The sequence below is a fragment of the Misgurnus anguillicaudatus genome, chromosome 24 (assembly GCF_027580225.2).
Source record: "Misgurnus anguillicaudatus chromosome 24, ASM2758022v2, whole genome shotgun sequence".
Taxonomy (NCBI): domain Eukaryota; kingdom Metazoa; phylum Chordata; class Actinopteri; order Cypriniformes; family Cobitidae; genus Misgurnus; species Misgurnus anguillicaudatus.
In genome coordinates this window covers 24396517-24423555 of record NC_073360.2, presented here as the reverse complement: position 1 = coordinate 24423555, position 27039 = coordinate 24396517, and the positions used below count along the sequence as shown (strand labels likewise).

The 27039-nt window shown below is 38.2% G+C and overlaps 2 protein-coding genes across 3 annotated transcripts; one reads left to right on the top strand and one right to left on the bottom strand.

Annotated features, from left to right (window-relative positions):
- The first annotated feature begins 1567 nt into the window (after positions 1 to 1567).
- Positions 1568 to 3162, top strand: dharma. The gene is made up of 3 exons (XM_055196733.2): positions 1568 to 2464; positions 2693 to 2877; positions 2968 to 3162. Exons 1-3 carry the CDS (start codon positions 2125 to 2127, stop codon positions 3058 to 3060), a joined length of 618 nt encoding a protein of 205 aa, XP_055052708.2. The 5' UTR covers positions 1568 to 2124; the 3' UTR covers positions 3061 to 3162.
- Positions 3163 to 3778: 616 nt separating this feature from the next.
- Positions 3779 to 26756, bottom strand: clip3 (CAP-GLY domain containing linker protein 3). Of its 2 annotated transcripts, none has more exons than XM_055196727.2 (14): positions 26602 to 26756; positions 23367 to 23516; positions 23087 to 23226; positions 12110 to 12203; positions 11746 to 11907; positions 11414 to 11532; positions 8839 to 9075; positions 8228 to 8363; positions 7971 to 8117; positions 7097 to 7231; positions 6842 to 6965; positions 6462 to 6523; positions 5897 to 5969; positions 3779 to 5785 (listed from the first exon to the last, which is right to left on the bottom strand). In XM_055196727.2, the coding sequence occupies exons 2-14, from the start codon at positions 23494 to 23496 to the stop codon at positions 5728 to 5730; spliced, it is 1617 nt and encodes a 538-aa protein (XP_055052702.1). In that variant the 5' UTR covers positions 23497 to 23516; positions 26602 to 26756; the 3' UTR covers positions 3779 to 5727. The 2 variants fall into 2 exon arrangements, with proteins under 2 accessions (XP_055052702.1, XP_055052703.1); XM_055196728.2 differs by having other exon boundaries at positions 3779 to 5782.
- Between the last annotated feature and the right edge of the window lie 283 nt (positions 26757 to 27039).

Sequence of the window (27039 nt, the reverse complement as noted above, 5' to 3'; positions counted from 1 at the left end):
ATATGCATTGTTTCTGATAATGCAACGATTGCATTTCTTAATGAATGTATTTCTAATTGTACTTTAGCATACACCAGGGCAATGAAATGTATAACAGCCTGCATGCCAAATTGTTGGATTGAAGCCACAAAAATCCACAGTATATACTGAAGGACAAGGCAATATTTTGATTTTTGCTGTATATAACATGTACTGTGTGGGCCATGGAGATTATTAAATGATCCCATCTGGCAAAGAGGCAAAACCAATATCCGCTCAGTGGGATTTTCATATAATTTCTTTGTAAACCCTAGTAGCTTAAAAGGAATCGAATATTAGTGATGTAAGCTGAGTTACGTTGGAAATCTGCCGGCTTGTTAAACACCCATTCTCTCAGACATAACCAACTAACCACGTCTGTCATTCCTAAAATAACCTTTCTTTAAAATAACCATAATTTTATTTGATAATATGTTTTATTTGCTGTGATTTATTGGCATGCAGCACATATATAGCACTAAAAGTATTTGAATGAATTATTTCACAGTGTTATTTTAGTAAATTATATAATAATTCAGCCTGTATACACCTTATTCGATGGAATATTATTAAATAATATATGTTATCTTTTTTGTCTATAGTGATAACAAAAATGACCATAAACTCGGGGCAATTGCTATTAGACCATTTTTAGTCAGCACAAGGGGAAAATAGTAGTTTCCATATAAAACCACAAGATGCCGACATTTTACACAGGCCTGTGTCTTGTACAGTATGGGACAGTTTCCCGGACAGGGTTTAGATTAATCCAGGAATAGGCCTTAGTTATTTTAAGACATTCAAGTAGTTTTTACAAACAGACCTTACAAAAAACAATACTGGTGTGAATCTTAAAACAAAACAATGGCACTGATGTATGTTAAGATGTGTCAATATAGGTGTTTTTAAATTATGGCAGCTCAAACATTCATAGTCTATGCCTAGGATAAGCCCTGTCCGGGAAACATACCCTATATCTTTATGTGTAGTGATATTTATCTATGCCATTTACTTTTGCTAAATTAATTAAATAAGCAATATGTTAAACGAGCAAGTAAATTTCTTTTAATACATTTTTACTCAAAGAACATGATACCACAGCACTCTCGATCTCATTTCTAAGCTGCATTAACATGACTTTCATCTGTTTCAACTTCGGAGAACTCAAACGATGACGTCACCGCTTCAAAGCCCACGTGTCTGTTTGAACAAGCGTCATCAAAACCCAAATAATTCTCTGTGTTATGTATGACGAAAAAGTTCATTGAAATCTAAGATCATTTACAAATGCAACATTTTCTTGTCAGTTTTTGCCTTATAAACAAAATTGGTAAAACTAGTTTTGATGTGTTAATGTTTCAGTGAATGACCAAAAAATAAAGTTTACTTTAAATGACTCGAAATACATATAAAATAAATAATCAGTCTTCAGGTGTAGCTTGTAACATGATTAAAATAAATTATATAAATTCTTTTAAAGTAACAATATTATTTAAATTGTTTTGTTTTGGACGTCTTCCTCTTCAGTTTTAAACAGAATGACACTTATAAACATTGTTTTCCAAGAAGCAAACTTTTTGGTCGATAGTGTCGATTAAATCAGCAAACAATTTTATTTACCCCTATATAAAATAACATTACTTTGATTTAATGGGTAACGAATAATTCAATGACATATAAATGCGAAATAACAACACTAATCAAGTAAAATTGAACTTAATTTAAAAAACCAATAAAATGATACAGGTCAAATGAGTCGCAAATTTCCAAATAATCTCCACGAAATGTATACTAATACAATTATCCAAAATCAGTTGTATAAAGGAAGCTGTTTGATGACTTGTATCAAAGTACTGTATGATCAATAAACATTCAGATTTGAAGTGTCAGTTCAAATGGTTTAAGTCTCTTCAAAGTGAATCCTCAAAAGTTAATTTCCTTTGACCTTCTGAACTTGCATCACTTCAACAAAGAGGTGCTAATGGACCAACAATGATACATTAATACCAACTTTAATCTTAGTTTTGAAGTTAGTAAACGAGGAGGTACAAATACAACTCCCCAGCTCAATGCCATTACTAACAGAGAGCAAGAGAAGGGACATACATGCCAACATCAGCTCCCGTGGACTGCACTGGAGAAAACATGGCAAGTCAGAAGTTTTCAAACTTTTCTATTGATTTCATCCTGAGCGACACGAGCAATCAAACACCCACAGAGGATCATCCATCATCTCCGCGGGATTTCCCAGGGCACGTAACCAAACTGGATCAGCTCTATCAGGATGAATGTGGAGTTCAGAATGCGGCCCTGATGATGAACCATCACCCATCAGCATCATCATCCTGGACGGGCATGTACAGCTGCTGTAGCCCGGTCTCATATTATCAAATGACCTTCAATTCCAACTACTACACGGGTCAGCAGTGGCCCTTTAACACATCAGGTACACGTTTTTGTCATTATTTAATTATTTAAAAATCTGAGAAAGAATTGTGGTGTGCGCAAGTATAGATATTTATCTTTTCTTGGTAAAACAGTGGAAATAAAAATTGTATAGGCCTATAACTTAATAACATGTTTGTTTGTTTAATATATAATGGGTTGTTTTCTTTTTTTATTGAATATAGTGTCTGAAACTTTTAATAATAAAAAATATTTTATTCATCTTCAGGTGACCCAGTTGAGCATCAGTGTCACCGAAACGCATCTCAGCGTCAGCGCAATCGAGTACGCACTGTATTCACAGACAACCAGACGCAACAACTCGAGCGATTATTCGCCATCACCGACTACCCGACGGTAGATGCCCGGGCGGAATTAGCCAAAAGTTCCGGCCTCACCGAGGAGATTGTACGGGTAAGAATGAGCTCGTTACATTTAATAAAATTATTTGTATTGACGTTTCCATCTAAAAAAAATCCTAAATAAATTTTTTCTGTATTTTAGGTGTGGTTCAAAAATCGACGCGCACGAAGAAAAAGACAATCAACCTGCAAAAACGCAAAGCCCTCTCCGGATCACACACACGACTCAGATTAATTTATTATTAAACACTGACTTATTTGTATTTTGAACATTGTTAAGAAACTTTCATTTGTAAACAGACAGACGGATTTTTTTCTATTAAACATTTAAAAACTTGAGATTCATGTACTTTTTTACAATAAATTATTGATAGCAATTTTTTGTTCCCGTCGAGATGTTATTTTATAGTTGCAAAATTAACCTAAAATAACCATGTTTTGTGGGTTATTTATAAGGTTAATAAAGTTGTTTATAGATTAAGAAAGATGTTTTTTGCATAACATTTCATTTCCGCTATACTTAACCATATATAACTGATTTTCTTTTTAACTTATCTTGAATCTAAAATTTTGAAAATAAAGTGTTAAAAATATAAATTTCAAGTGTCTTCTTTCCAAATATATCACAATAATTTATGTCCAATAGTTTAGGAGGTGCAAACATTTAAGTGTGGGCATGTCATTTTCAAGGTTGGTGGTAGGATTAACAGGTTAAAAATAACTTTATACGAATTAGCAAATTCGTAAAATACTTACGAATCCACGTAAAGAAGTACGACTGCGCGAATTAAAACGTACGATTATTATAAATAACAATATGAAATTGCATTGAACATTTCTACGTTATTTGGTTCCCAAAAATAATCAAACAGGAATCAAATATTAACATTTGAGGAAGTTTTATATTTCATGTGAATATACTGAAAGGTACAATCACCAAAAACACAAACTAATTATAAAACACTAAATGTTTATTAGTCATATATCCGACCTTCAGGATAGTTTCACTTGAATTAATAAGCTTACTCATGCTGAAACACTGTAGGAAAATGAAATCTGCAAATGTATACACAGCATGCAGTACAATTATGCTGTCCATCAAATCCAGAACTGAATTCATGAAGAGTATAGTTAACATGAAAACACAATGCACGAGATGTTAAGAAGTGCCTTGTAAAACTATTAAAATATAGATATTTTTGAACAAAGAAATGTTTACAAATGAGCCGTACCAATTCCACAACAGGATAGAAAATAATAATAAGGTTAGCTCATATATGCCACACACAGACCTCAATATACATATAGCTTGTAAAATTGGAGTCAGATTTACTTACACATGAAATGATAATTTATACATTTTGCACTCATTTTGGCATCAAAACAGAATGAATGTGACCGTAGTTCTGAAATATTTGATATATGAGACATATACTGTATGATACGACTTCAAGTCACAATAACGAAAAAAAATCACAACAGGTTTAATCAAAAAATGAGAATTCACAATTTAAGGTTTGTTGTAAGCAGATGTTTGCACTCCATCAAAACAATACTATTCTAATGACTAAACCTATCACACAAATCCAGTAGTTTTTCAATGATACATGACATGAGCAGTGAAGAAATCAAAAGCGGATCTGTTTAAGCAGTACATCTTGCAAGTTGCTCTTTTTTCAAGATCAGTGCAGTTCACCAAGTGTTTAAGATTGTTTAGGAGAATGCAAAGCTGTTTTTTATCTCCTTAATCCCTGGGATCAGTTAAGTGATTTTGTATTAGTTGACCCCATGTCGTATAAAGGCAGCCACTTGTACTCATGCTGTGCTTTTAAAGGTGGTAATGCTATCCATATTCATATAGGAAGTTGACATAAAAGTAAATGTTGTTATTACTTACACATTTCATTACAGTACAGTAAGCACATATTTTTCACGATCAGAGTTTTGAAGAAGAGCATTCACAAAACCGATCAAAGCTTAAACTGGACAGGAGTTGGGCAGGCGCTTTATACAGTAGACTATAGACACTATAGTGTTGATATAAACACTTTTGATTTCACTTTTGTCGAAAAAAGTTTTTTTACTACAAGCAAATGATACTTAATTTTTAAGTATACTAGATGAAGCACACACGCTTGATTTTCTATATATTTGGTGAGAGAAATATGATTGTTACTGACTTATTATTTAGATTTATAAAATATTTATAATGCCACACACATAATGCAAACTTCAATGTAATTAAAACATTGGGCTCAGATGGAAAACCCTGTTCTTTTCCATATTGGTAGTATTAACATTTTCAGACTACAGTGTTGTCTAGTAAGACACTGTCATGAAATCTGAAACGAATAATATTGTTTCTCATGAGCATACAGAAATATGTCACCTACAAAAATGAACAAGGCATTTAAACTTAGGAACCAAGACAAAGGTTGTAAGCTATAAGTAAACCAGCAGAGGTGCATAATACAGCAGCGACGTGTTTTTAAAACAAAACTAAAAAGCACCTTTATAAATGAACACAGAAAACAAGTCTACTCTTTCTATCATGAATACTGCCAGTAATCTACCCAGAGTGGTTTAGCAAAAATCCCGAACAGATACAGAGATATGAATGGCTTTAACCGGAGATCATTTTCCCTTATTTTGTTTTAGTAAGTTTGTTATTTCTCTGTAATTTAATTATTGGAATGCAGGACATTGGTTACTTCACAAGGCACTATTTTTTTGCTATTGAATTGCCATAGGAGGAGTGGGAGGAGGTGGGGATGTTTCAGCTGTGCCTCTGACAGAAGTCGGGGAGAGAAGCTGATATGAATAATAAAAGTACACAGAGGGGAAGACTTTATCTTGGAACTGAAAAACAGGGAGATGAAAACTAAAGACAAAACCAGTGGATTTACGACTGCATCTCTGCCCGCAGCATCCAGGGGAACCAGCAACAAAACAGCAACCTGCTAAATCAAAAATAAAATCTAAATGTTAATATATATACATTTATTTATATAATTGTTAATGGGAGATTATGTTTTTTTTGGTGCACAACTGCACATGTAAACTCAACATACCTGGATATGGAATTCTCAGATGTTATGTCTTTTGGAGACCGCATGGCATTAAAATTACGCTTGGGCTGGGACACTGCAGAGAAAAGAGGACATTAATTTGCTTTTTTGATATAGGCCCTGTTATTAAGCTAAATAGTTTTTTTATGTTTAGCTTTAATGGGTAACCTGTATAGTTTTTTAGGCTATAACATGCTATGCCTTATGAAATTAACAGTTATTTAACATCATTATCTCAAGTTTCCCCAAATAGTAAACAGACAAACAAATACTCTTAATAAACGATCATATATCCTTAAACTTATGTTCTTAAAATAAAAAATCTTAAAAACATATAACAGTACAGTGTTTCGTTCTTGACAAATGGTGCTATTACACATTATGGACACTAGAGGCCACTGTATGCTCAACAAACCAGATATACACAAGATGGCACGTTGCAACCAAAAACGAATGGTTTAAAACGAGTCCACAGATACTTGATCTAGTTGTGAAAAGCATGTTTATTTCAAATATGTTTATATCTGAGAATGTATAAGATAGAGATGTGTCTTATTGCTGTACTTACTAGTCACTTGGTGGACTTTCTTTACTAGTGTGCCATCCCCCGGGTCTTTGGGCCCTCCAATTCTGCAATTAAAGTAAAATTATAAAACCAATGACCTATAATCAAATATTATTAAAGCATCTTTATTATTTTTCTTCACAAAATCCGCCCCATTTCCCCTTTGCCATTTTAATTTCATCTGACAAGAAGTGGTTTCATAAATATTACACAGCTTGAACTTAGCCTAAGCTCCATCATTCATTGTTTAAACCCCAAAACCACTTAATGCATAGGCTATTCAAGAAGAAACAAAAATGAGTAAAAAACAAAACCAAGATCAACAAAACAGATGGTTCCTCTACAATTCCAAAACAAGTTAGTTTACCACAAAGGTATTTTACCTCTGAACTCTGGATGGTGGTGCAAAAACCCCATATTTGGGCAAACAGTGGAAGTAACGCACTCCAAACACACTGCCATCATGTTTCCCAGTGGGCTGTTCCAACTCCACACCAAACCAAAACCCTGATGAGAAAAACACACAAACATATGATCCAGGACGGATCAAACATTTAAAATATACATGGACATTAATATTAGGTCTCAAAAAATACTTATTCTGTTAAACAACAGCTTAGGCATTCACACAGACATACCAGGAGCGAAGTCTGTCTTTCCAAAAAACCGAACAATCCCTTGCTTTTGGCCTGCCACCAACACCTGATCCCCAACCTCCACCTTTACGCCATCAGGATCCAGACTCATGCCAGTGAGAGACTTCTTTCTTGGTGCTGGTGGAGGGGCAAACCAAAAATACCTTTTGATGATTTCATGAATATCAGACTACTATATCAGTTACACTGAACGTGTTTACATGACATTTAAGACAAATAATCGACTGAAGTTTGAATGAAACTTTAAAAGTGCTGTAGAATGTGAAACTGTATTTATCTAGGCATAGATGAATTATAAGAGTTCTGTACATTGTAATGACATATCGTGAGCCTCATACGATTGTTTCCTCGTTTTAATGTAAACCTTGTGCATGCAAAAGGCCGTTCGAAAACAGGCCAATCTCAACATAACTCTGACTGTGATGTTACAGTCGTGATGTACTGAGTTAGCGATATGTGCTAGCTAATGCTATATGCTAGCCTTTAGGCTGAGGTTACATTTTGCAGGTCAATACCTAAAAAACAACACAAATTTACAACAAAATGTATCTTTGTCTGTTACATATTCAAACATAAGGTCTGTTTGCACAAATACACACAGAGCTACTAAAAAGAGCTGCTCTGAGAAACAGCCAATCAGAGCAGAGCTCAATTATTATTCATGACCTTTTCAAATAAAGTAATAATAGATCATTAAATTCTGGGGACAAATCCTATGATTGTAAATGGACATGTAAAAACATTTTTGGAAAATTTTTGCACTTAATGTAGATATCAGAGAACAATGTAACGTTATATCATTGCATTCTTTGGCACCTTTAACAGTTGTGATATTTCTTGAAATGACAACACTCACCCTTTTCCCGATCTTTCTCTTTTTTCTCTTTCTTAATCTTGCCAGTCACACGGAACAAATCCATGCGAGGGGATTTGGGGGTGGATGTGACAGAAGAGGGGGGCTGTTCAAGAGCTTTGCTGATTTTTGACACAGGGGCGAAGATACCTGAAGAACAAATGTACGCCATACGAAGGCTTAAGTCGTCTTCTTAGATTGTTTTAAGAAAAAACATAGTCTCACAACTAAAATAATACTTGAATTAGGAAAACCCATACCGTGTTTTGGGGGGCAAATAAAATAGCGGATCCCACCAACACATCCATCATTCTTGCCTTCCGGCTCATCCAGCTCTACACCAACCCACTGACCGCTGGCAAACTCAGTGGTGCCGCAGAAACGGAGGGTGCCAGCCTGCAGGAGAGAGGTATTTATTGGGACTGAATGTCTTATGGTATACAACAAGTCCTTAAAAATGATTAGCTTTGAAGCTGTACACCACACTCTTAAAGGTTTAGCAAATGTAAGTACATTTAAAATTTACAATTGCTTTTAGGAAAATTATCCAAAAATATTGATGACTCATCCTGAACTCCACACATTTGTTCAGTGGAAATTCCCCTCACCTTACTATCAAATTGCTTTCCCCCCCTTGATCTTTTTCTCTGACACATCACAGTATGTGTAGAAAGGACGAAGAGGACAACAGGTAACAACAAACATATAACTATGATTCATAGATGATGGTAATGCAATACACATAAAACAAAGACGAGAACTGACAATGAATAAAGACAATTGTGAGCATAAATAGAGTCCGGTAAGTGAGGGCACATGACAGGGGAAATGTTACATAAACATCTCCACAAAGTAAAAAAAAATTTTATACCTTTGTGTCATCCAGCACTACGCGATCCCCGAGCTTCAGTCCAATCGATGAGAGCATGAGGTTGCCGGGGATGTTGTCATAGTTGGGCAGGGTGGCCCGAGGCAGATTGCAACTGAGTGGCACGGCATCCAGCAACACCTGCTTCATTTCTTTAGCCACCATGGCAGCTTCAGCTTTATCCAGACTCATGTCCATGGGGTCGGGAACGACCTCAGCGGGGTCTTGACCTTTATCATTCTGTAGTTTAAAGAGGTCAGATAAAGAATTTATGCTTGTTATTGTTGGAAACAATAAATTAACCAGACCATATATCATTTAGCATTAAATGACTGATATTTCCTGCATAAATGACATGTTATGTGACCCTGACTTTGAAATCCAAGGAAAATTGCATAATCTAATTAGAAAAGATTGATTTTAATCATTGATTTCACACTGATTTCAATCTTTGGCCTTACTCGGTCAATATTAAATGATATTAAGGTAACATTTTTTACAGAATGTTTTTTTACATTATGTAGGATGATTTTATATAGATCACAAAAATTACTTTAGCTGGGTTTTCACACGCAGGGTCACCTATTTATACAACAAGAATGATTCAAATTTATAATGTAATATAATCAATGCGATTTTAAAGTCCATATTAACTATTAAAGGTGCAGTGTGTAATTTTTAGAAGAATCTCTTGACAGAAATGCTAAATAATATACAAAACTATATTATCAGGGCTGTACAAAGACCTTTCATAATGAACTGTTATGGTTTTATTACCTTAGAATGAGACGTTTTTATCTACATATACAGAGGGTCCCCTTACGTGGAAGTTGCCATTTTGTGCCGCCATGATTCTACAGAAGCCCTTAATGAACAAACTTTTTTTACTAAGTTGTCTCCATCAATTACAAGTTTTTTTCAGTAGCGGGTACCATAGCTTCTTTATGCATTTTAAAACAAGGGGTGAGTAGTGGACTAAGCCGTTTGGTTGCAATTCACAACCTCACCACTGGATGCCCCTAAAATTTACACACTGCACCTTTAAGCAATTAAATGCATTACATGTCATACCATGAAAATGTGTGGCTTTTAGTTCATATCTATTAGACTGCTATTTAGTTTACTCTTAAATGTTGCTAAAATAAAACCTTTAGCAGATAAACTGTATGCAAATTTGTTTAGTCACATGTTATATGAAAATCTATATTATATAATTATTATAAAATTATTATTAAAACTTACATTGTACAAATTAAGTCTATATTTATTAAAACTATTAGTGCAGTACATAATGTGCACACACAAAAACTATTATTATTATTATTATTATTATAAAGTTAAATTTTTAACATCATACTTTTCATAATTAAATAAAAGAAATCACAAACATTAAACAAACAACTAAATATATTTTGTTTAGTGGACCACTAAAATATTATGAAACATTGGGTCTCATTCACTAATAATTGCGTATGTTTTTCGTATTTATACGTACACTTGAACTTCTCCCGAAAACTTATACTTAAGAAATCCATGATCATATTTATTATCTGTAAAGTTATGTTTTGCTTTGCAGTTTTTATTTGTGAGGTTTTGCTGTGCCTGATGGAAGCCAGTGCTGTCCACTGACAGGAGTAACATTAAAGAAGTATTGGATGCGTTAACAAATAGGAAATTTAATTAGTATGACAGAGACGCGCATCTGTATCTAAAATAAAACAGACAGGAGATCAGGTGATTGACGTTTAGACTTCTCATTACATTTACATGACGTTTACATTAGGCATTAAGCAGACGCTTTTATATAGAGATTTAAAAAGTGAGGAAGAATTGTCATTACGTGCATCTTTATATGTGTAGAAAAAATAAGTAGGCTATAATAATGTATAATATAATGTATATAATAATAATATAGATCATGTAAAATAATACTTAATACAGAAAATATTATAATATAAAATATAATCATGTACATTTTATATATCAACATTATTATACACATTATATTTATAGCCTAGTATTTGATAGCGTACGAGTGGTTTTAGGTTTTCTTGAATTTTTGCGTACATTAAAGGAACAGTATGTAGGATTGTGGCCAAAACTGGTACTGCAATCACAAAACTTGTGGCTAAAACTGGTACTGCAATCACACAACTGCTGGCCAATACACAAAATGACAACATAAACATCAGTTGAGGGCTCCAACTCCACTTTTTAAATGACAATATCCTGGCCAGACCACTGTTATCAGTGATATAAGTATTTGAAATGAACATGATTTCTTAATGTCTAGTGACATATCAGGGCCATTTTATGATTAATTAATATAAATTTCTTAAATACTGTTCCTTTAAGAAGACATTTTGATACGAACGTTTTTGTTGAATCACGATATGTTCGTGAATACATCCGTACGCACATCTCACGCACAAATTTGTGCATACGTATGCTTAGTGAATGAGACCCAATCTTATCAATACAGATGCCAATAACTTTAATATAAATGAGTGGGTTTACGGCAAAGCCAATTAAGCTGATGAACATAATTAAATGAAAGAGTTTTATTAATCATGCTTACTCTGACACTGGGGTTGGCTCCATGCTCCAGCAGACATTTCACAGCACCCAGGCAGAGGTTGGATGCGGCGATATGCAGCGCTGTACCATGATAAAAGTCACTGCAGGTGGAGTTGAGCACTGTGAAGAGAGATAAACATCACATGTGTTCATGAAAGGACACAGCACTTCATTAGTGCAAAATGGGTTCAGATGTCCCACCGTCTCAACCCCTCATTAGTCTTTTCATACGTAACATTTGATATACTAATTAAATCTGTCAGGTGCTGGTGAATTAGATCTCATGAATACACTTTTGTGCTAAGTTAGGGAAACAAAAGATATGGGAGTAACCTTTGGGTTTGGCGGCTTTAAGTAAAACACGAATCAATTCTGGCACATCAAAGTAAGCTGCGTAATGGAGCGCGTTCATGTTGGTCCAACGACTGCGCAGACTCACGTCAGCACCCAGAGCTATCAGCTGATTGGACAGACGGAGAGCTGCCTCAGGATCACCTTCGAGAAAAACACATTGTTACTATAGCAACAGTTACAGTACATGCCGCAAGCATATTTCTCATTATAGCCTTCATTTTGACAGATAAGTACAGTTGTGTGCACTTTAAGGGATTAGATTTAGAAGTTAATACATTTTTAATGAGATTTGTGATATGTCAGGCAAGTTAAGGCAAAGACTGCCAGCTCCAGTAACACTTACCCACTCCATGAGCACCTGCTTTGCAGCAGTAGTGAAGAAGAGTCATGTCTGTCAGGCCATCACGATCGTTGACATGGCAACCTCGCTTCAAAATCTAAAAATTATAATGAGAATGTGATAGACATGAAGGGAAGCATTATTATTTGACTGACAGCTGTGCATCTAGAATTAAATTAAAGTGACAGTTCACCCAAAAATGAGTTTACCACTCATGTTACAAACGTGTATACATTTCGTTGTTCTGATAAACACAAAGGAAGATATTTTGAGGAATGTTTGTAACCAAACCAATCAGAGGCCCCATTCACTTCCATAGTAGGAAAAAATACTATGAAAGTGAATGGAGCTCATGATCAGTTTGGTTACAAATATTCCTCAAAATATATTCCTTTGTGTGTATCATAACAAAGAAATGTATAAAGGTTTGTAACAACATGAAAATGAATAAATGATGAGAGAGTTTTCATTTTTGGGTGAACTATCCCCTTTATAACTACTGCAGAATAGCAGACGGTTATAGGCTTAAGAAGATGCAGCCTTTTAATAGCAAATGGCCACTCAAAGCCAGACTAGAGACCTATTAGTGAGATGCACTTTAATGATGAACTAATAGGTCAGTTGATATTGATGATATGCATAGAAAGTCTTACTGCTGAGTCAGCAAACATTGCATTTACTCAATGTAAAGCAGCCATTTTGTGATGGAAGAACTGTACTGTTACAACAGGGTGTATGTTTGTTACAGACTAAAACTTTGCATTTTACAGTACAAAAAACTACATTGAAAATCTTAAAAGCTGCATAGTCTGAATTGTGACTTTTAAATTGCCAGTGAGGTTCACTTGGTGTCCCATGTGAGATAAGATTGGGATATAAGGGTGGTTTCCCGGACAGAATTTAGATTAATCCAGGAATACAACTTAGTTATATTAGGACTTTTAAAGAGCACCTATTTTATTGCAACCCATTCTCACTCCCAAAGGCGTCAAAATCTGAAGCATGTTCAAACGCCTTCAGCGTCAGTATGAAGACGCGAAGGGTGCCCCTATGCGTCACTATATCGACGAAATGAGAACTCCGTGGCTTTCATCCTAATCCCTCAGCGTCGGATATAGACGAAAGGGAATCCCGGAAGGTGATGCCGTCACGTTATGCAACAATCGGCAGGATCATGCCGCTTCTGGACGGTAACTACTCAATTTTTTTCCAATTTTTAAACCATTGTAGTTTGGGGTTGGGGTTAGACTTGGGGTTTGGATGTCAGTTTAAGTATTGGTTTATACTTTTTGTCTTCTGATTTTTAAGCCATTGTTGCTTGGGGATTGTCACGGTAGGAAATCCTATGTTTCCTCCGTGTCATGTGTGTGTGTGTTTGTTTGTCACTTTCCTCTGCCATGTGCTCATCAGAGTGATTTGATTCACCTGTGTGTTGATTGTCTCGCTCCAGTTGTTCATCATTACATCTCCTCCATATATACTCACCTGACTTTCTGTTCCCTGCCAGATTCTTTCATTGTGTTTCGGTCCTGTGTTGTTTGGGTTCTCGTGTCGTTCGGATTACAGTTTTCAGTTGGATGTGTATTGTCGTCGTCTTCGTGTGGATGTTCCGTGTTCAGCCTGGATTTCACCACTGCTCACCACTCCACCAACGCCGCACTCAAACACCAACTTCCACCGTAGTCTTCGCCACCATTGCCAGCAACATCAACACCGGACTGTGTCACTTCTGCATTGACTCTAAATACTCTCTCTTTGTTTATATTTAATAAACATTGTTTACACATTTCCCCTGCAGTTGTTTCCACTCCTTACGTGTCATTACAGAAGAATCTGGCCAAACATGGAAGCAGCGGGGGAACAACCCATTTCCGCGTTGGAGGAGTTTCTCCAGCGATCATTGGCTAGGATGGATCATCAGGACAAAGCAATCGAGGATATGCGGAAGGCCGTCCAGGCAATGGTGGCGAAAGTTTCCGAGCTCGCACAGCGATCTCCACACACCACGCTACCCACTGCGCCACCCACGCCGCCCGCATCATCTTCACCTCCAGGGGGTAGTTATTTTGCAGGTGGAACGAGGAGGCGCAGTGGGATCACTTCCTGCATGGGTTGGCGGATCGGATCCAGCGAGAGATCGTCACGGCGGAGTTACCCACGACGCTCAACGGACTGGTGGATTTGGCGATCCGGGTCGACGCACGCCTGTCCATGGCCGCCCGTAGGAAGTCATCTGCCAAATCCCAGCCGCATTCCGAGGTTTCCCATCTGCCCAGCGAAGTTTCCGCCGGCGGTCTCTCAGATCCGGAGCCCATGCAGGTGGGGCGAGCTCGGTTACCCCGGGAGGAGAGGAATCGGCGGAGATCCCTTGGATTGTGTATGTACTGCGGTGAGCCGGGTCATCAGTGTCAGCGATGCCCGGTAAAAGACCAAGCCCGGTAGTAAGACGGAGGCTACTATCGGGCGGGATCTCTGCCAGCAAGACCTCGACATCATCCACTCTCCTTCCGGTGAGGCTACGGTGGTCCACCAAATCTCACTCTGGTCACGCACTTCTGGATTCGGGGGCGGAGGGTAACTTCATCGACAGTTCACTTGCACGTAAGCTTCAGTTACCTTTCATTCCACTCACCCACCAGATTGCGCCCTTCGCCCTCAATGGACATCAGCTTCCCACCATCAAGCACACAACTGCACCCATCACACTCATCACCTCTGGCAACCATACTGAGACTATTACATTTTTTATTACTGACACTGCTCTCTCCCCTATAGTTCTCGGTCATCCCTGGCTCCATTCCCATAATCCCAAGATAGACTGGAAACTGGGTTCTGTTACCAGCTGGAGCGAGGAGTGTCATAAGTTCTGTCTTGTCTCTGCCTGTCTATCTGTGTCTGAGTCTGTGTTTCAGGGGGAAGCAGTGGATTTGTCTAACGTGCCCGCGGAGTACCACGACCTGAAGGAGGTGTTCAGTAAGTCTCGGGCTGATTCTCTGCCTCCGCATCGTCCCTATGACTGTGCCATAGATTTATTGCCAGGTACGTTTCCGCCTAAGGGCAAGTTATACTCTCTGTCTGTTCCGGAGATGGAGGCCATGGAGAAATACATTTCTGATTCTCTGGCAACGGGGTTCATCCGCCCTTCCTCTTCTCCAGCGGGGGCGGGGTTCTTTTTTGTGGGGAAGAAGGACGGATCCTTGCGACCTTGTATTGATTACCGAGGGTTGAACAACATCACGGTAAAGAATACCTATCCTTTGCCGTTGATGTCTTCAGCTTTCGAGAGGTTGCAGGGAGCGTCCGTCTTCACTAAATTGGACTTACGTAATGCATATCATTTGGTCCGTATTAGGAAGGGGGATGAATGGAAGACTGCATTTAACACCCCTAAAGGCCATTTTGAGTACTGCGTGATGCCTTTCGGTCTAACGAACTCGCCGGCAGTCTTCCAAGCACTCGTTAATGACGTGTTGCGAGACATGGTAGATCAGTTCATATATGTTTACCTGGATGACATATTGATTTTTTCTTCGTCTCTCCAGGAACATTTGCAACACGTACGACGAGTGCTTCTGCGGTTGCTAGAGAATGGGCTTTTTGTCAAGGCGGAGAAATGCGTTTTTCATGCACAGTCTGTTTCTTTTCTAGGACACATCATTTCGACTGAGGGTGTCCGCATGGATCCTGAGAAGGTTAAGGCTGTGGTAGATTAGCCATCCCCAGAGTCTCGCAAGGCCCTGCAGAGATTTCTGGGGTTCGCCAATTTTTACCGGCGTTTAATTCGCAACTTCAGCCAGCTAGCCGCACCTCTGACCGCCTTGACTTCCCCTAGTTTGACGTTCAGGTGGTCAGACGCAGCCGAGGCTGCGTTTACCAAACTCAAGAGCTGCTTCGTTTCAGCTCCCATTCTTGTTACCCCTGATCGCTCACGTCAATTCATAGTGGAGGTCGATGCGTCAGAGGTGGGGGTAGGAGCAGTGTTGTCCCAGCGTGCATCCTCAGACGAAAGGGTTCATCCTTGCGCGTATTTTTCTCACCGTTTATCTCCTGCGGAAGTTAACTATGACATTGGCAATCGAGAGTTGTTGGCGGTCAAGCTAGCATTGGAGGAATGGCGTCACTGGCTTGAAGGGTCGGGTGTACCTTTCATTGTCTGGACGGACCATAAGAATCTCGAGTACATTAGAACCGCCAAAAGACTTAACTCCAGGCAGGCTTGGTGGGCACTTTTTTTCGGACGTTTCGATTTTACATTGTCTTACCGGCCGGGTTCCAAGAACATCAAACCCGATGCTTTATCCCGTCTTTTTGAGCGTTCCGATCGTACTGCTACTCCCGAGCCCATTTTACCGGAGACCATCATTATCTCCGCGCTCAGATGGGAGGTCGAATCGAAGGTTTTGACAGCCTTAGAAGGGGTAACGCCCCCGGCTCGGTGCCCACCGAATCGATTATTTGTGCCGGAGAGGTTACGGTCTGACGTCCTCCAGTGGGGTCATTCTTCCAGTGTTGCTTGTCACCCAGGGGTTAGTAGAACTAGGTTCCTAGTTAAGCAACGATTTTGGTGGCCTGGTATGGCTCGTGACGTTCACGACTTCGTCTTGGCTTGTTCGGTTTGCGCCACTGGTAAGACTTCCAATCGACCTCCGGATGGGTTACTATTGCCGCTGTCAGTCCCTTCGAGACCCTGGTCCCATATCTCGCTAGATTTCATTACCGCCCTCCCACCCTCCCAGGGTAATACGGTGATTTTAACCGTAGTGGACCGGTTCTCGAAGGCGACTCATTTCATTCCCTTGCCCAAATTACCATCAGCCAAGGAAACAGCGGTAGCTGTCATTGATCACGTCTTCCGAATACATGGCCTCCCGACAGACGTGGTTTCTGACAGGGGTCCCCAATTTGTGTCCAAATTCTGGCGAGAGTTTTGTAAATTGTTAGGAGCGACTGTTAGCCTTTCATCCGGGTTCCATCCCCAGAGCAATGGTCAAACCGAGCGAGCCAATCAGGATGTCGAAAGGGTGTTACGATGTTTGGTTTCCAAGAATCCTTCGTCCTGGTGTCAGCAACTCTCAATTGTGGAGTACGCACACAATTCTCTGCCAGTGTCATCTACGGGCATGTCTCCATTTAACTGTAGTTTAGGGTACCAACCACCTAATTTTGTCAGTACGGAATCCGAGGTGTCGGTCCCCTCCGCAAACGCACTAGTCCAGAGGTGTCACCGTACCTGGACCAGAGCTCGTAGAGCTTTGCTCCAGGCAAGGTCGCGCACCAAGGCCAAGGCCGATCGCCACCGGTCGAAGCCTCCCCGTTACGTCGTCGGTCAAAGAGTGTGGCTTTCAACCCTGAATATTCAGATGCGTTCCGTCTCGAAAAAGCTTGCTCCCAAATTTATTGGCCCGTTTTCTGTTACCAAGATCATTAATCCGGTAACAGTGCGTCTTAGCCTTCCACCGGCGTACAGGAGGGTTCATCCCGTCTTTCATGTCTCCAAAATTAAACCGGTGATTTCATCCCGTCTTAATCCGCCGGCCCCGGTTTCCCCCCTGCCTCGTATTGTTAATGGGGAGACCAGGTATTCGGTTAACCGTATTCTGGACTCTAGACGGAGGGGACGCGGATTTCAGTACTTGGTGGATTGGGAAGGTTACGGTCCGGAGGAGAGAAGATGGGTTCCTGCTCGAGACATACTGGATCATCGCCTTATTGATGATTACAATCGACAGGTAAAGCAGGCTGGGAACGTCAAGGGGCGTTCCTAGGGGAGGGGGTACTGTCACGGTAGGAAATCCTATGTTTCCTCCGTGTCATGTGTGTGTGTGTTTGTTTGTCACTTACCTCTGCCATGTGCTCATCAGAGTGATTTGATTCACCTGTGTGTTGATTGTCTCGCTCCAGCTGTTCATCATTACATCTCCTCCATATATACTCACCTGACTTTCTGTTCCCTGCCAGATTCTTTCATTGTGTTTCGGTCCTGTGTTGTTTGGGTTCTCGTGTCGTTCGGATTACAGTTTTCAGTTGGATGTGTATTGTCGTCGTCTTCGTGTGGATGTTCCGTGTTCAGCCTGGATTTCACCACTGCTCACCACTCCACCAACACCGCACTCAAACACCAACTTCCACCGTAGTCTTCGCCACCATTGCCAGCAACATCAACACCGGACTGTGTCACTTCTGCATTGACTCTAAATACTCTCTCTTTGTTTATATTTAATAAACATTGTTTACACATTTCCCCTGCAGTTGTTTCCACTCCTTACGTGTCATTACAGAGATAGGGTTAGAGTTGGGTTTGGATGTTATTTTATGTAACAGAAAGTCGTTCTAACCTCAACCCCAAGCGACAATGGTAAAAAATTTGGAATAAAAATTGAGTAGTTACCGTCCAGAAGCGGCATGATCCTGCCGATCGTCGCATAACGTGACGGCATCACCTTCCGGGATTCCCTTTCGTCTATATCTGACGCTGAGGGATTAGCATGAAAGCAACAGAGTTCCCATTTCGTCGATATAGTGACGCATAGGGGCACCCTTCGCGTCTTCATACTGATGCTGAAGGCGTTTGAACATGCTTCAGATTTTGACGCCTTAGGGAGTGAGAATGGGTTGTTTATTGCTTAAACAAAGTTTTTTGTGTATTTGGTATAATGCAATGTGTTTGCGTGGTTTATGGATTAAAAAACACATTATTTTCCACATACCATACATTTTTGTAGCTCCAGATATCACTCTCTGAAACGTATGTATTTGAAAAGTTCTGTGTCCCTGATTGGCCAGCTAATTTGTACGTTGTGATTGGCCTGATTACCTCTGATGTCAGCAGGAAATGTGACGCTCCTTACCATGTTTGAAAGATTCGGTTGCTAACATGAGTTAACTTACAGGCTGTAAGTCCGAAGCGAAAGGAATTATGATAATGTCGATTTGTCTACATCACCAATCCCAGGAAGTAAACTGCTGCATACAATCTGTGCGTTGTTGTAGTCCAAGAAAAGAGATTTACGTTGGAGACGATAACACGCGTCATTGTTTACTTTGAGGTTTTTTCCTTTTGCATATAGTTAACATGTACTAATACACACCAAAGGAAATGTTAAAACATGAATCAGACAATAGGTGCTCTTTAAGTAGTTACAAACATACCTTACAAAAAACATTACTGGTGTGCATTTTGGGACCAAACAATGGCACTGATGTATTTTATTTATGTCAGTGCAAGCTGATTTCAGTTAGGAGCTCAAACAAACATTTTAGTCTTGGACTAGACTTAGGCCCTGTCCATAGAGTTCTTAGTCTAAGATAAACTAGATAAACCAAGCAAAACTGCAACTAAACTAAACTAAACTAAACTAAACCAGTTATAACGACGCACTTAGCATATGGAATGTAGCAAATAACTACTTGAAAACAAAATAACTACTTGAAGACTGAGTTGACTATATTTATATAAATGGTTGTTTACAGTTGGAAAACACTGATTTCCTCTATGAAATAATTTAATCAAAATCATACTTCAATTAATCATACAATGTTTTTTCCTTTTTTAAAGCTCCTTACAAAATCCACAGGGCTCAAACAATCCTAATGCATGAATGCAAATGTAATTTATCATCACAAACAAGACCTCCGACACTGTCAGAAAAGTGGACCCTAGCTGTCACTGGGGCGTTACCCTTTTAAAAAGTACACAATTCATATAAGTACCTCAGAGGTACACACTGGTACCAAAAGGTGCATATTAGTACCTCAAATGTATATATTGGTACCAAGTTTATACAGTACATACTGTATCTGTATCCTATTTGGACCTTTTTAAAGGTTATTGCCTCAGTGACACGTTGAAATATTTCTGACCACTTTTTCTGACAGTGCAGACTCACTCATCCTGTTGTAGCAAACCCTGGTGGGCGGCTTGCTGTAGTGTAGAGAGATGCTCCTTATAAGGTGACAGGTGGAGTTCAACGGAGAGATTAGCCTGAAGCTTATTTCGTTTTCCATCAATCCTGCTGACTCCACTACTGTACCTCAAGAGAGACTACACCCTCATACCACTTCATTCATTATCCTTTACGCACAGACAACCAAAACAACTCGGTATATGAACATAGGTTAGTCTAATCTACATCAAAGCCACAAGGTCAATCTAATACACAGTGAAGCCGGTAACATGTTGCACTTAAAATACTTTTGAAATGAAAACTATATACACAAAATGAATGTGTGTGTGTTTGTATTGTACATACTGAATAAACTAGTAAGTTCTAGGATAAACTAGTATATCGTCGCTGTACAATAAAAACCACGTCCGTCCATTTTGCCGATTTTGAGATTTTTCGACGGATTGAATGTCCAGGTTCATTTCCGTATACAGTATGCTTCACATATCTAAATGGCCAATTAAAAGATGTGAAATCATGTCATCTGATTTTCACGTATATCCATTTGGTGTCAAAGCTGTCAATCACGCCACGTATCTCCCGCCCGGTGGAAGCATCATCTGGTCTCGTGAAGTTTCATCGAAGCTCAGCACTGGATAGCCGAATAAACATAGCCGGGTGAGACAATGACTTTCCTTCATCGAGGTAAACGTTCCCCCCCTGACGCCAGACGTACGTCTAGGAGTGACAAAATTAGGGTAGGACTGTGCAAACAAAGTATCTGTCTAGCATTACCATGTCAGTGTATTGATTCATCGTCCCTTCATAGTTTGCAAGAGACATTTAATAAATTTATAATTAATATTAAATAAACTAAGCGTATTTAATAAACTAAGACGTAGGCTATTGAATAAACTGTCTGAGCGTATTCATTCGTCAATATGAAACGCGACTTGGCCATTCTAATTAATGATCGTAAGAACGCGTTTCAACCACCGTTACTGTAAAATATGCATGTATGTCCATTTAAACTCAATTTTGGTCAAATGTGGATTATATCATTACACTGGCAAGAATATGGTTACATGTAAAGATGCCGTACCAAGTATGACAACTCTACATTTAACTGCTTTTGAAATACTGTATTTTTTTCACTTCTTGAAAAGTAACCGTTTTGGACTATAAGTAAACATTAAAATAAATGTAACTTTGCAGAGGTTAAAGGGGTGGTGAATTTGTCGATTTTATTGTTTTATACTGTTGTCTGATGTCTACTTATGATGTTCGCGTGGTTTTTACATTCAAAAACATCAAAAGCAATAAGTAATAGGCTATTTTGTAACATGGATTAGTGGCTCTCTGGAGAAATGGTTCGTTTGAAGGGGCGGGCCGCACTGAAGACCTGGACGTAAACACCCACTGCTATGATTGGACAGCTTCATTCCCCATCATTACATGTGGGGAAATGTTTTAAAAACATTAATGTGATAAAAATAGCAGCCGAACACAAATATGTTTGAGCCACAAAAGATTCTGGGTGCTAAAGATGATAATGACAATCCGTATATTAAAGTAGAAACAAAACTCGACGTGACTAAATTACCGTATACAACACAGTAAGCGCGCATCAGAATCTAAACTGCAGCTAATAAATCCTTATCAATAACTTTGTATATTTCTATTGTGCTTGTGAGGTTGCTTTTACATTCACGTAATGTTAAATACCACAGTTATATGATAAAAAATAAGCTTTGTTGAGTGTTTGACCTTTCAAACGCAACTCGCCTAAATTACCGTATATAACACAGTAAACGGGCATCAGAATCTAAACTGCGGCTGATAAATCCTTCCATATCACTAACTTTGTATAACTTTGTATAGATCCAATATAAGTTGTGCTTTTAATCACAGTCTCTCTGCAAATCCAGCATCGACTTCTTTACAAATGAATCCGTGTACACAACGTTAACAAACACTCCCCACACGAGCTGGAACTTCTTTAAAAGCAAACTTTATCCACGCATTCCTAATGTTATGTTCCAAGCCTCCGAATTAAAGTATTTAGCTTCTGTGTTGTTCCCACGCGGTTCTTCCACAACCGAAAATGCGTTTTCATGGTTAGTCTATCATAACAGATCACTGCGTCAAAATAAAAGTCTCAGAAAAAAATTATTTAAAAGTCATTTTGGTTACATTTGTCAATCTTTAAAGACATGTTTACTTGTTGAGACACGCGTGTGTCACGCGAAGTTGTGGGCGGGGCTACAAAAGTGGTGGTTGTATTTGGCTTTGGGAGGTGCTTCAATTCTACTTTGACGTCATATTTTTTCGAATTCCACACTGGCTTGTTTTACTTGCTTGGTGCCAAAAACTGTTATATTTCAGTAGCACGGACGTTTTCAGTTCTGAAACTTGCAGGATGTTCATTTAAGTATGATAACCTCTAATATAACAAATTATCAAGTTAAAATTGAGTATTTGATTCACCGCTCCTTTACATAACAACTTTCAGGGGCAGTATCCCCAGACACAGACCAGCATAAACCAGAACTAGGCCTTAGGAAATATAACTAGTTTGAAGAAACATGCCTTACTCAAAACATTGTGTGCATTTTGGAAATGTATTTAAGAAATGTCAGTACAAGTTGTTTTCAGTTTGGACAGCTCTTAAATATATTTTAGTCTAGGACTAGTCTAATCCCTGTCTGAGAAACCGCCCCATGTGTGAGAAGTACAGTACTGTATGTCTGTACTAACAGTGAACAACAATTACTAAGCTAACAACATGTTTTCTGATCTCCATTAACAAAAAGCCTTCCCATGACAAAAAAGTATTCAAGCCTGAACACAACACATTCCACATAGGATTATATGATAGAAATGTTCTGATAGGTCAAATTACATTTAAATACCAGCAGGTACATGGAAACTTAATCTTCTCCATTCATGCAGGATTACACTGTGTACATGTTTCATGGTTTGGTTTTAGAAGGTCACTGTCGGGTATGAAACAATTTAAACGTTTCTACAGGACGTTAATATTTGGTAGACTGGATGTTCTGTTCTGGTTTCCTATCTTGGCTGTTGTGAACCTCACCTCATTGCCTATAATGTCAATCTTGTGCTGAACTTGTGGGACCCACTGGCGGATAATGGCAAACAGCTCAGGGATTGTGGTCCGAGGGTCTGTCAAAATCTCCATACAGGCTGGATCATTTGGATCAAAGAAGGTAAACGCTGGAATAGGTGAAAGAAAAACAGGGGGATATATTAAAGGGATTCTTACACAGAAATTATTGTATTTTACCTATACATCAAACAAAATCTGTATTTTATATGAAGGCTTAAAAGCTTGTATCCGTTGTACAGGAACCCACCATAGTCTTTGGGAAGTGGAGCCTGTGCGGACTGATGCACAATGGGTTTCTTGCGGGGTTCATGAACGGGGCTGACGAAATCGGAGGCTGGCTGGGCCTCTTCCACCTCTGACGTTTCCTCTTTAGTCATTCTGTTGTATGTTATTCGGCCTGGACATTAAAATTGCATGCTTTAGAAAAAACACACATTGACATTTCATAACTTAAAGACATCAGATGTTAAGATGTAGCATCTCTCACAACAGAGATCTCTATCGGATTGGTTTCAGGTTAAAACATGGATGACAAGTAGTGATGCTCTTTCATGGTAGTCAACTCTCTGCCAGGCTCTAAGTTTAGTATGTGAAGTCTGGGGGGAGTAAAGGCATGACTCACTTTTTCCTATAAACAAGGACATTTACATTCACTGTGTTCACAAACATTCAGAATATGACAATGTTTACGGGAATGAACATAAATGAACTGCTTCTAGGGCTGTGCAATTAATCGTTTTTGATTTTCAATTTACATTTTTAATTCAAACAATTACAAAAACAAGACAATCGAGGTAAAACAATTATTGTGCAATTAAAATATAAATTGAATGCCGCTAGACTGATGTGTTTGTAAGGCACTTCTGACTTAACACTTACTTAAGGGAAAACACCACCATTTTTTATATTTTACTATGTTCTTACATCAACTTAGACAAATTAATATCTTTTTTCAATTTGTACAGCACGTTGTGAATTTGTTAGCATTTAGCCTAGCCCCATTCATTTCTTAGGATCCAAACAGGGATGAATTTAGAAGCCACCAAACACTTCCATGTTTTCCCTATTTAAAGACTGACTGCAAAAAATGATTTTCAAGAAAAAAGTATTTTCTTAATATTTTTGTCTTTTTTTAGTAAAAATATCTAAAAATTCTTAAATTAAGATTCTTTTTCTTGATGAGCAAAACAATCCAAGAAAATAGTTTTTAGACCAAAAATATCAAATTCAAGTGATTTAAAACAAGCAAAACAAGCAAAAAAAAAATCTGCCAATGGGGTAAGCAAATTTTTCTTGAATTTTTCTTGAACTTAGTGTTTAAGAAAAATGTTCAAGATTTTTTTACTTACCCCATTGGCAGAATTTTTTGCTTGTTTTATGCACGAAATCACTTAAATTTGATATTTTTGGTCTAAAAACTAGACTTATTTTCTTGGGTCGTTTTGCTCATTTAGAAAAAACATCTTAATTTAAGAATTTTTAGATATTTTTTACTGAAAACAAGACAAAATACTAAGAATTTTTTTTCTTGAAGATAATTTTTTGCAGTGTATTACATGAGTAGTTACACCAGTAAGTATGGTGACACAGAATAAAACGTGGCGATTTTTTAAGCAGATAAAAAACGAGAACTATATTATATGGCGGAGGAGCACTTGGTTTGCAGCACTTCGACCTCAGCGCGCAGTAACATAATCACTCCTGACTACTTCCCCTCTCCCTCAAACTTCCGTCAATATTACTGCGCCCGAGGTCAAAGTGCTGCAAAGTGCCTTTCCACCATACAATATAGTTCTCATTTTTATCTGCTTAAAATATTGCCACGTTTTATTTTGTGCCACCATACTTACTCATGTAACTACTCATGTAACAGTCTTTAAATAGGGAAAACATGGAAGTGTTTGGTGGCTTCTAAATTCATCCCTGTTTGGATCCTAAGGAATGAATGGGGCTAGGCTAAATGCTAACACATTCACGATGCACTGTACAAAGATTAAATGCATGCATTGAAAAAAGATAGGTATGTATTAATTTGTCTAAGTTGAGGTAAGAACATAGTAAAATATTGAAAAACTGGTGTTTTCCTTTAATAAAAAGCTTAAATGAATGCATATTTTCAAAATCACTGAGTAATCGTGTTAAACAATCGTGACTATGCTTTTTTATCACAAAAAAATAATGGTTATGATTTGGCCCATAACTGAGCAGCCCTTACTGATTCCAGCAACATCATTTTACTTTTTAAAATGCCAGTAATCTATGCAAAATGGAATACAGAAACTAAACAGGAGAAACTTAACTATACTACATTCCAAGCTAACTATAATACAAATAAATTCCATTGAAATGAACATCTATTATATCTGATAATTTTAAAATGCATACTAATCTGGAATTCCCCAAATCAAATGATCAATAACTTTGTACTTTCACTATGATAAGCATTTTAGAGATGTCATCCCTGGTGATGCCATTCTTTTAAATTGAGTTTGGCTAGAATACTAGCACTTATGCCAAATTGGCTAAGCTGTTTTGGTCTGTGATTTATTTAGCCTTATCTGCATCAAACCCTGTTTCCCGTCATGTCTTGTTACTCGGTAGCCAGCAATGCCAATGCCAACAACTTAAATTGTTATTTTAATCTGGCAATGTGAGCAAATAAAAGATTTATTATCTTTCATTGAAATATATTCCTGCTAATGTTAAGCCCACACATTAGCTGTTATACTGCATCAGATGGAGAATTTAGTAGGTGTTTACATCATGCACAACTAAAGGTGCAAGTCAATAACACCAATAATTGTATTATATACCAAAATATATATATATATATAATAAAATGTAATTTAGTGCTAGTAATTTACTATAGTTGAATCTGACATTTCTACAATGTAAAGTGCAGAATTCCCTATACCAACAATGACCTTGCTTGCACAACTAACAGTCCTCTATAGTTTATATTAGTGAATTTAATGATAAGGAAAATCTAATAAAAACAAATGTCTCGTCATTTAACTAATCCATCTTGATGATTCACCCTATTAGAAGTCAATATGATGCACAGTTTAACAATTATTACTCAACTAATTTAAACCCTAAAAAGATTATGTTAATCGTATTTTACTGTATTTCGTGCTTTTCAACAAAAAGGGGCGTAAGCAGAACTGGATCAGACACAAATGCAAAGGGCACACTCTCCAACATCCCAGTATTGTCGAATTCAACATATCATATATTTATCAATTAAATCCATCTAAATTGTATATCACGACAAAACACACAAAAACATGTGCATTAACGCGTGAATAATTATGTTGTGTGAAAAAGCGTGTCAGTCTTTCATAGCCTGTGTCAACAAGAAAACATGGACGCCCCATCACGCAGCACATGAAAAACAATCTGATTGTCACGCTGACAAAGACGACGATCGCCATTTACATCCTGCACATATCTTTATTACACTAATGTAATATTCGCCTCACCTGACAACAAGCCACAAAAACGAATTCGTTTCCTTTCTTTGTCAGTCGTTGTTGTTCGCGTCGGATGGGGAGAAATACTATGGAGGATGGAGGGATGCTGCGCCTTGTCTTTTAGGTGTGCTTGAATTCATGCTGCGCTGCATAATCCGTTTGGTGCATGACATCACAGTACCGCGAGATCTGCTTCGAATGTATAGCTTTTGAATCGTTTTCGCGGCACTTTGATGAAATACGTAATCTACACATTGCCGTATGAAGTCGAATACGCCTCCTCTCTCTGCTGCGTCACGAATGTGACTCACGCGTGGACCACTCTGATCTCAGCACCATTCACATCCTCAACTAAACACCATGCTGCTTCTAGAAGCTTGGCAAAAATTGTATTGAACAAGGACATTTTTTTCCAGTAAAATGACTGTAAGAAAAGTAAAACGGTTG

Bases quoted from the DNA above. Each gene is read 5' to 3' on its own strand.
- dharma (XM_055196733.2), top strand. From the start codon at position 2,125: ATGCCAACATCAGCTCCCGTGGACTGCACTGGAGAAAACATGGCAAGT. The intron at 2,465-2,692 runs GTACACGTTTTT...ATTCATCTTCAG, and splicing joins GTGGCCCTTTAACACATCAG to GTGACCCAGTTGAGCATCAG. The intron at 2,878-2,967 runs GTAAGAATGAGC...TCTGTATTTTAG, and splicing joins TCACCGAGGAGATTGTACGG to GTGTGGTTCAAAAATCGACG.
- clip3 (XM_055196727.2), bottom strand. From the start codon at position 23,496: ATGACTAAAGAGGAAACGTCAGAGGTGGAAGAGGCCCAGCCAGCCTCC. The intron at 11,533-11,745 runs GTTACTCCCATA...CTCTCTTCACAG, and splicing joins TAAAGCCGCCAAACCCAAAG to TGCTCAACTCCACCTGCAGT. The intron at 5,786-5,896 runs GTATGTTGAGTT...TTTTTGATTTAG, and splicing joins TCTGAGAATTCCATATCCAG to CAGGTTGCTGTTTTGTTGCT.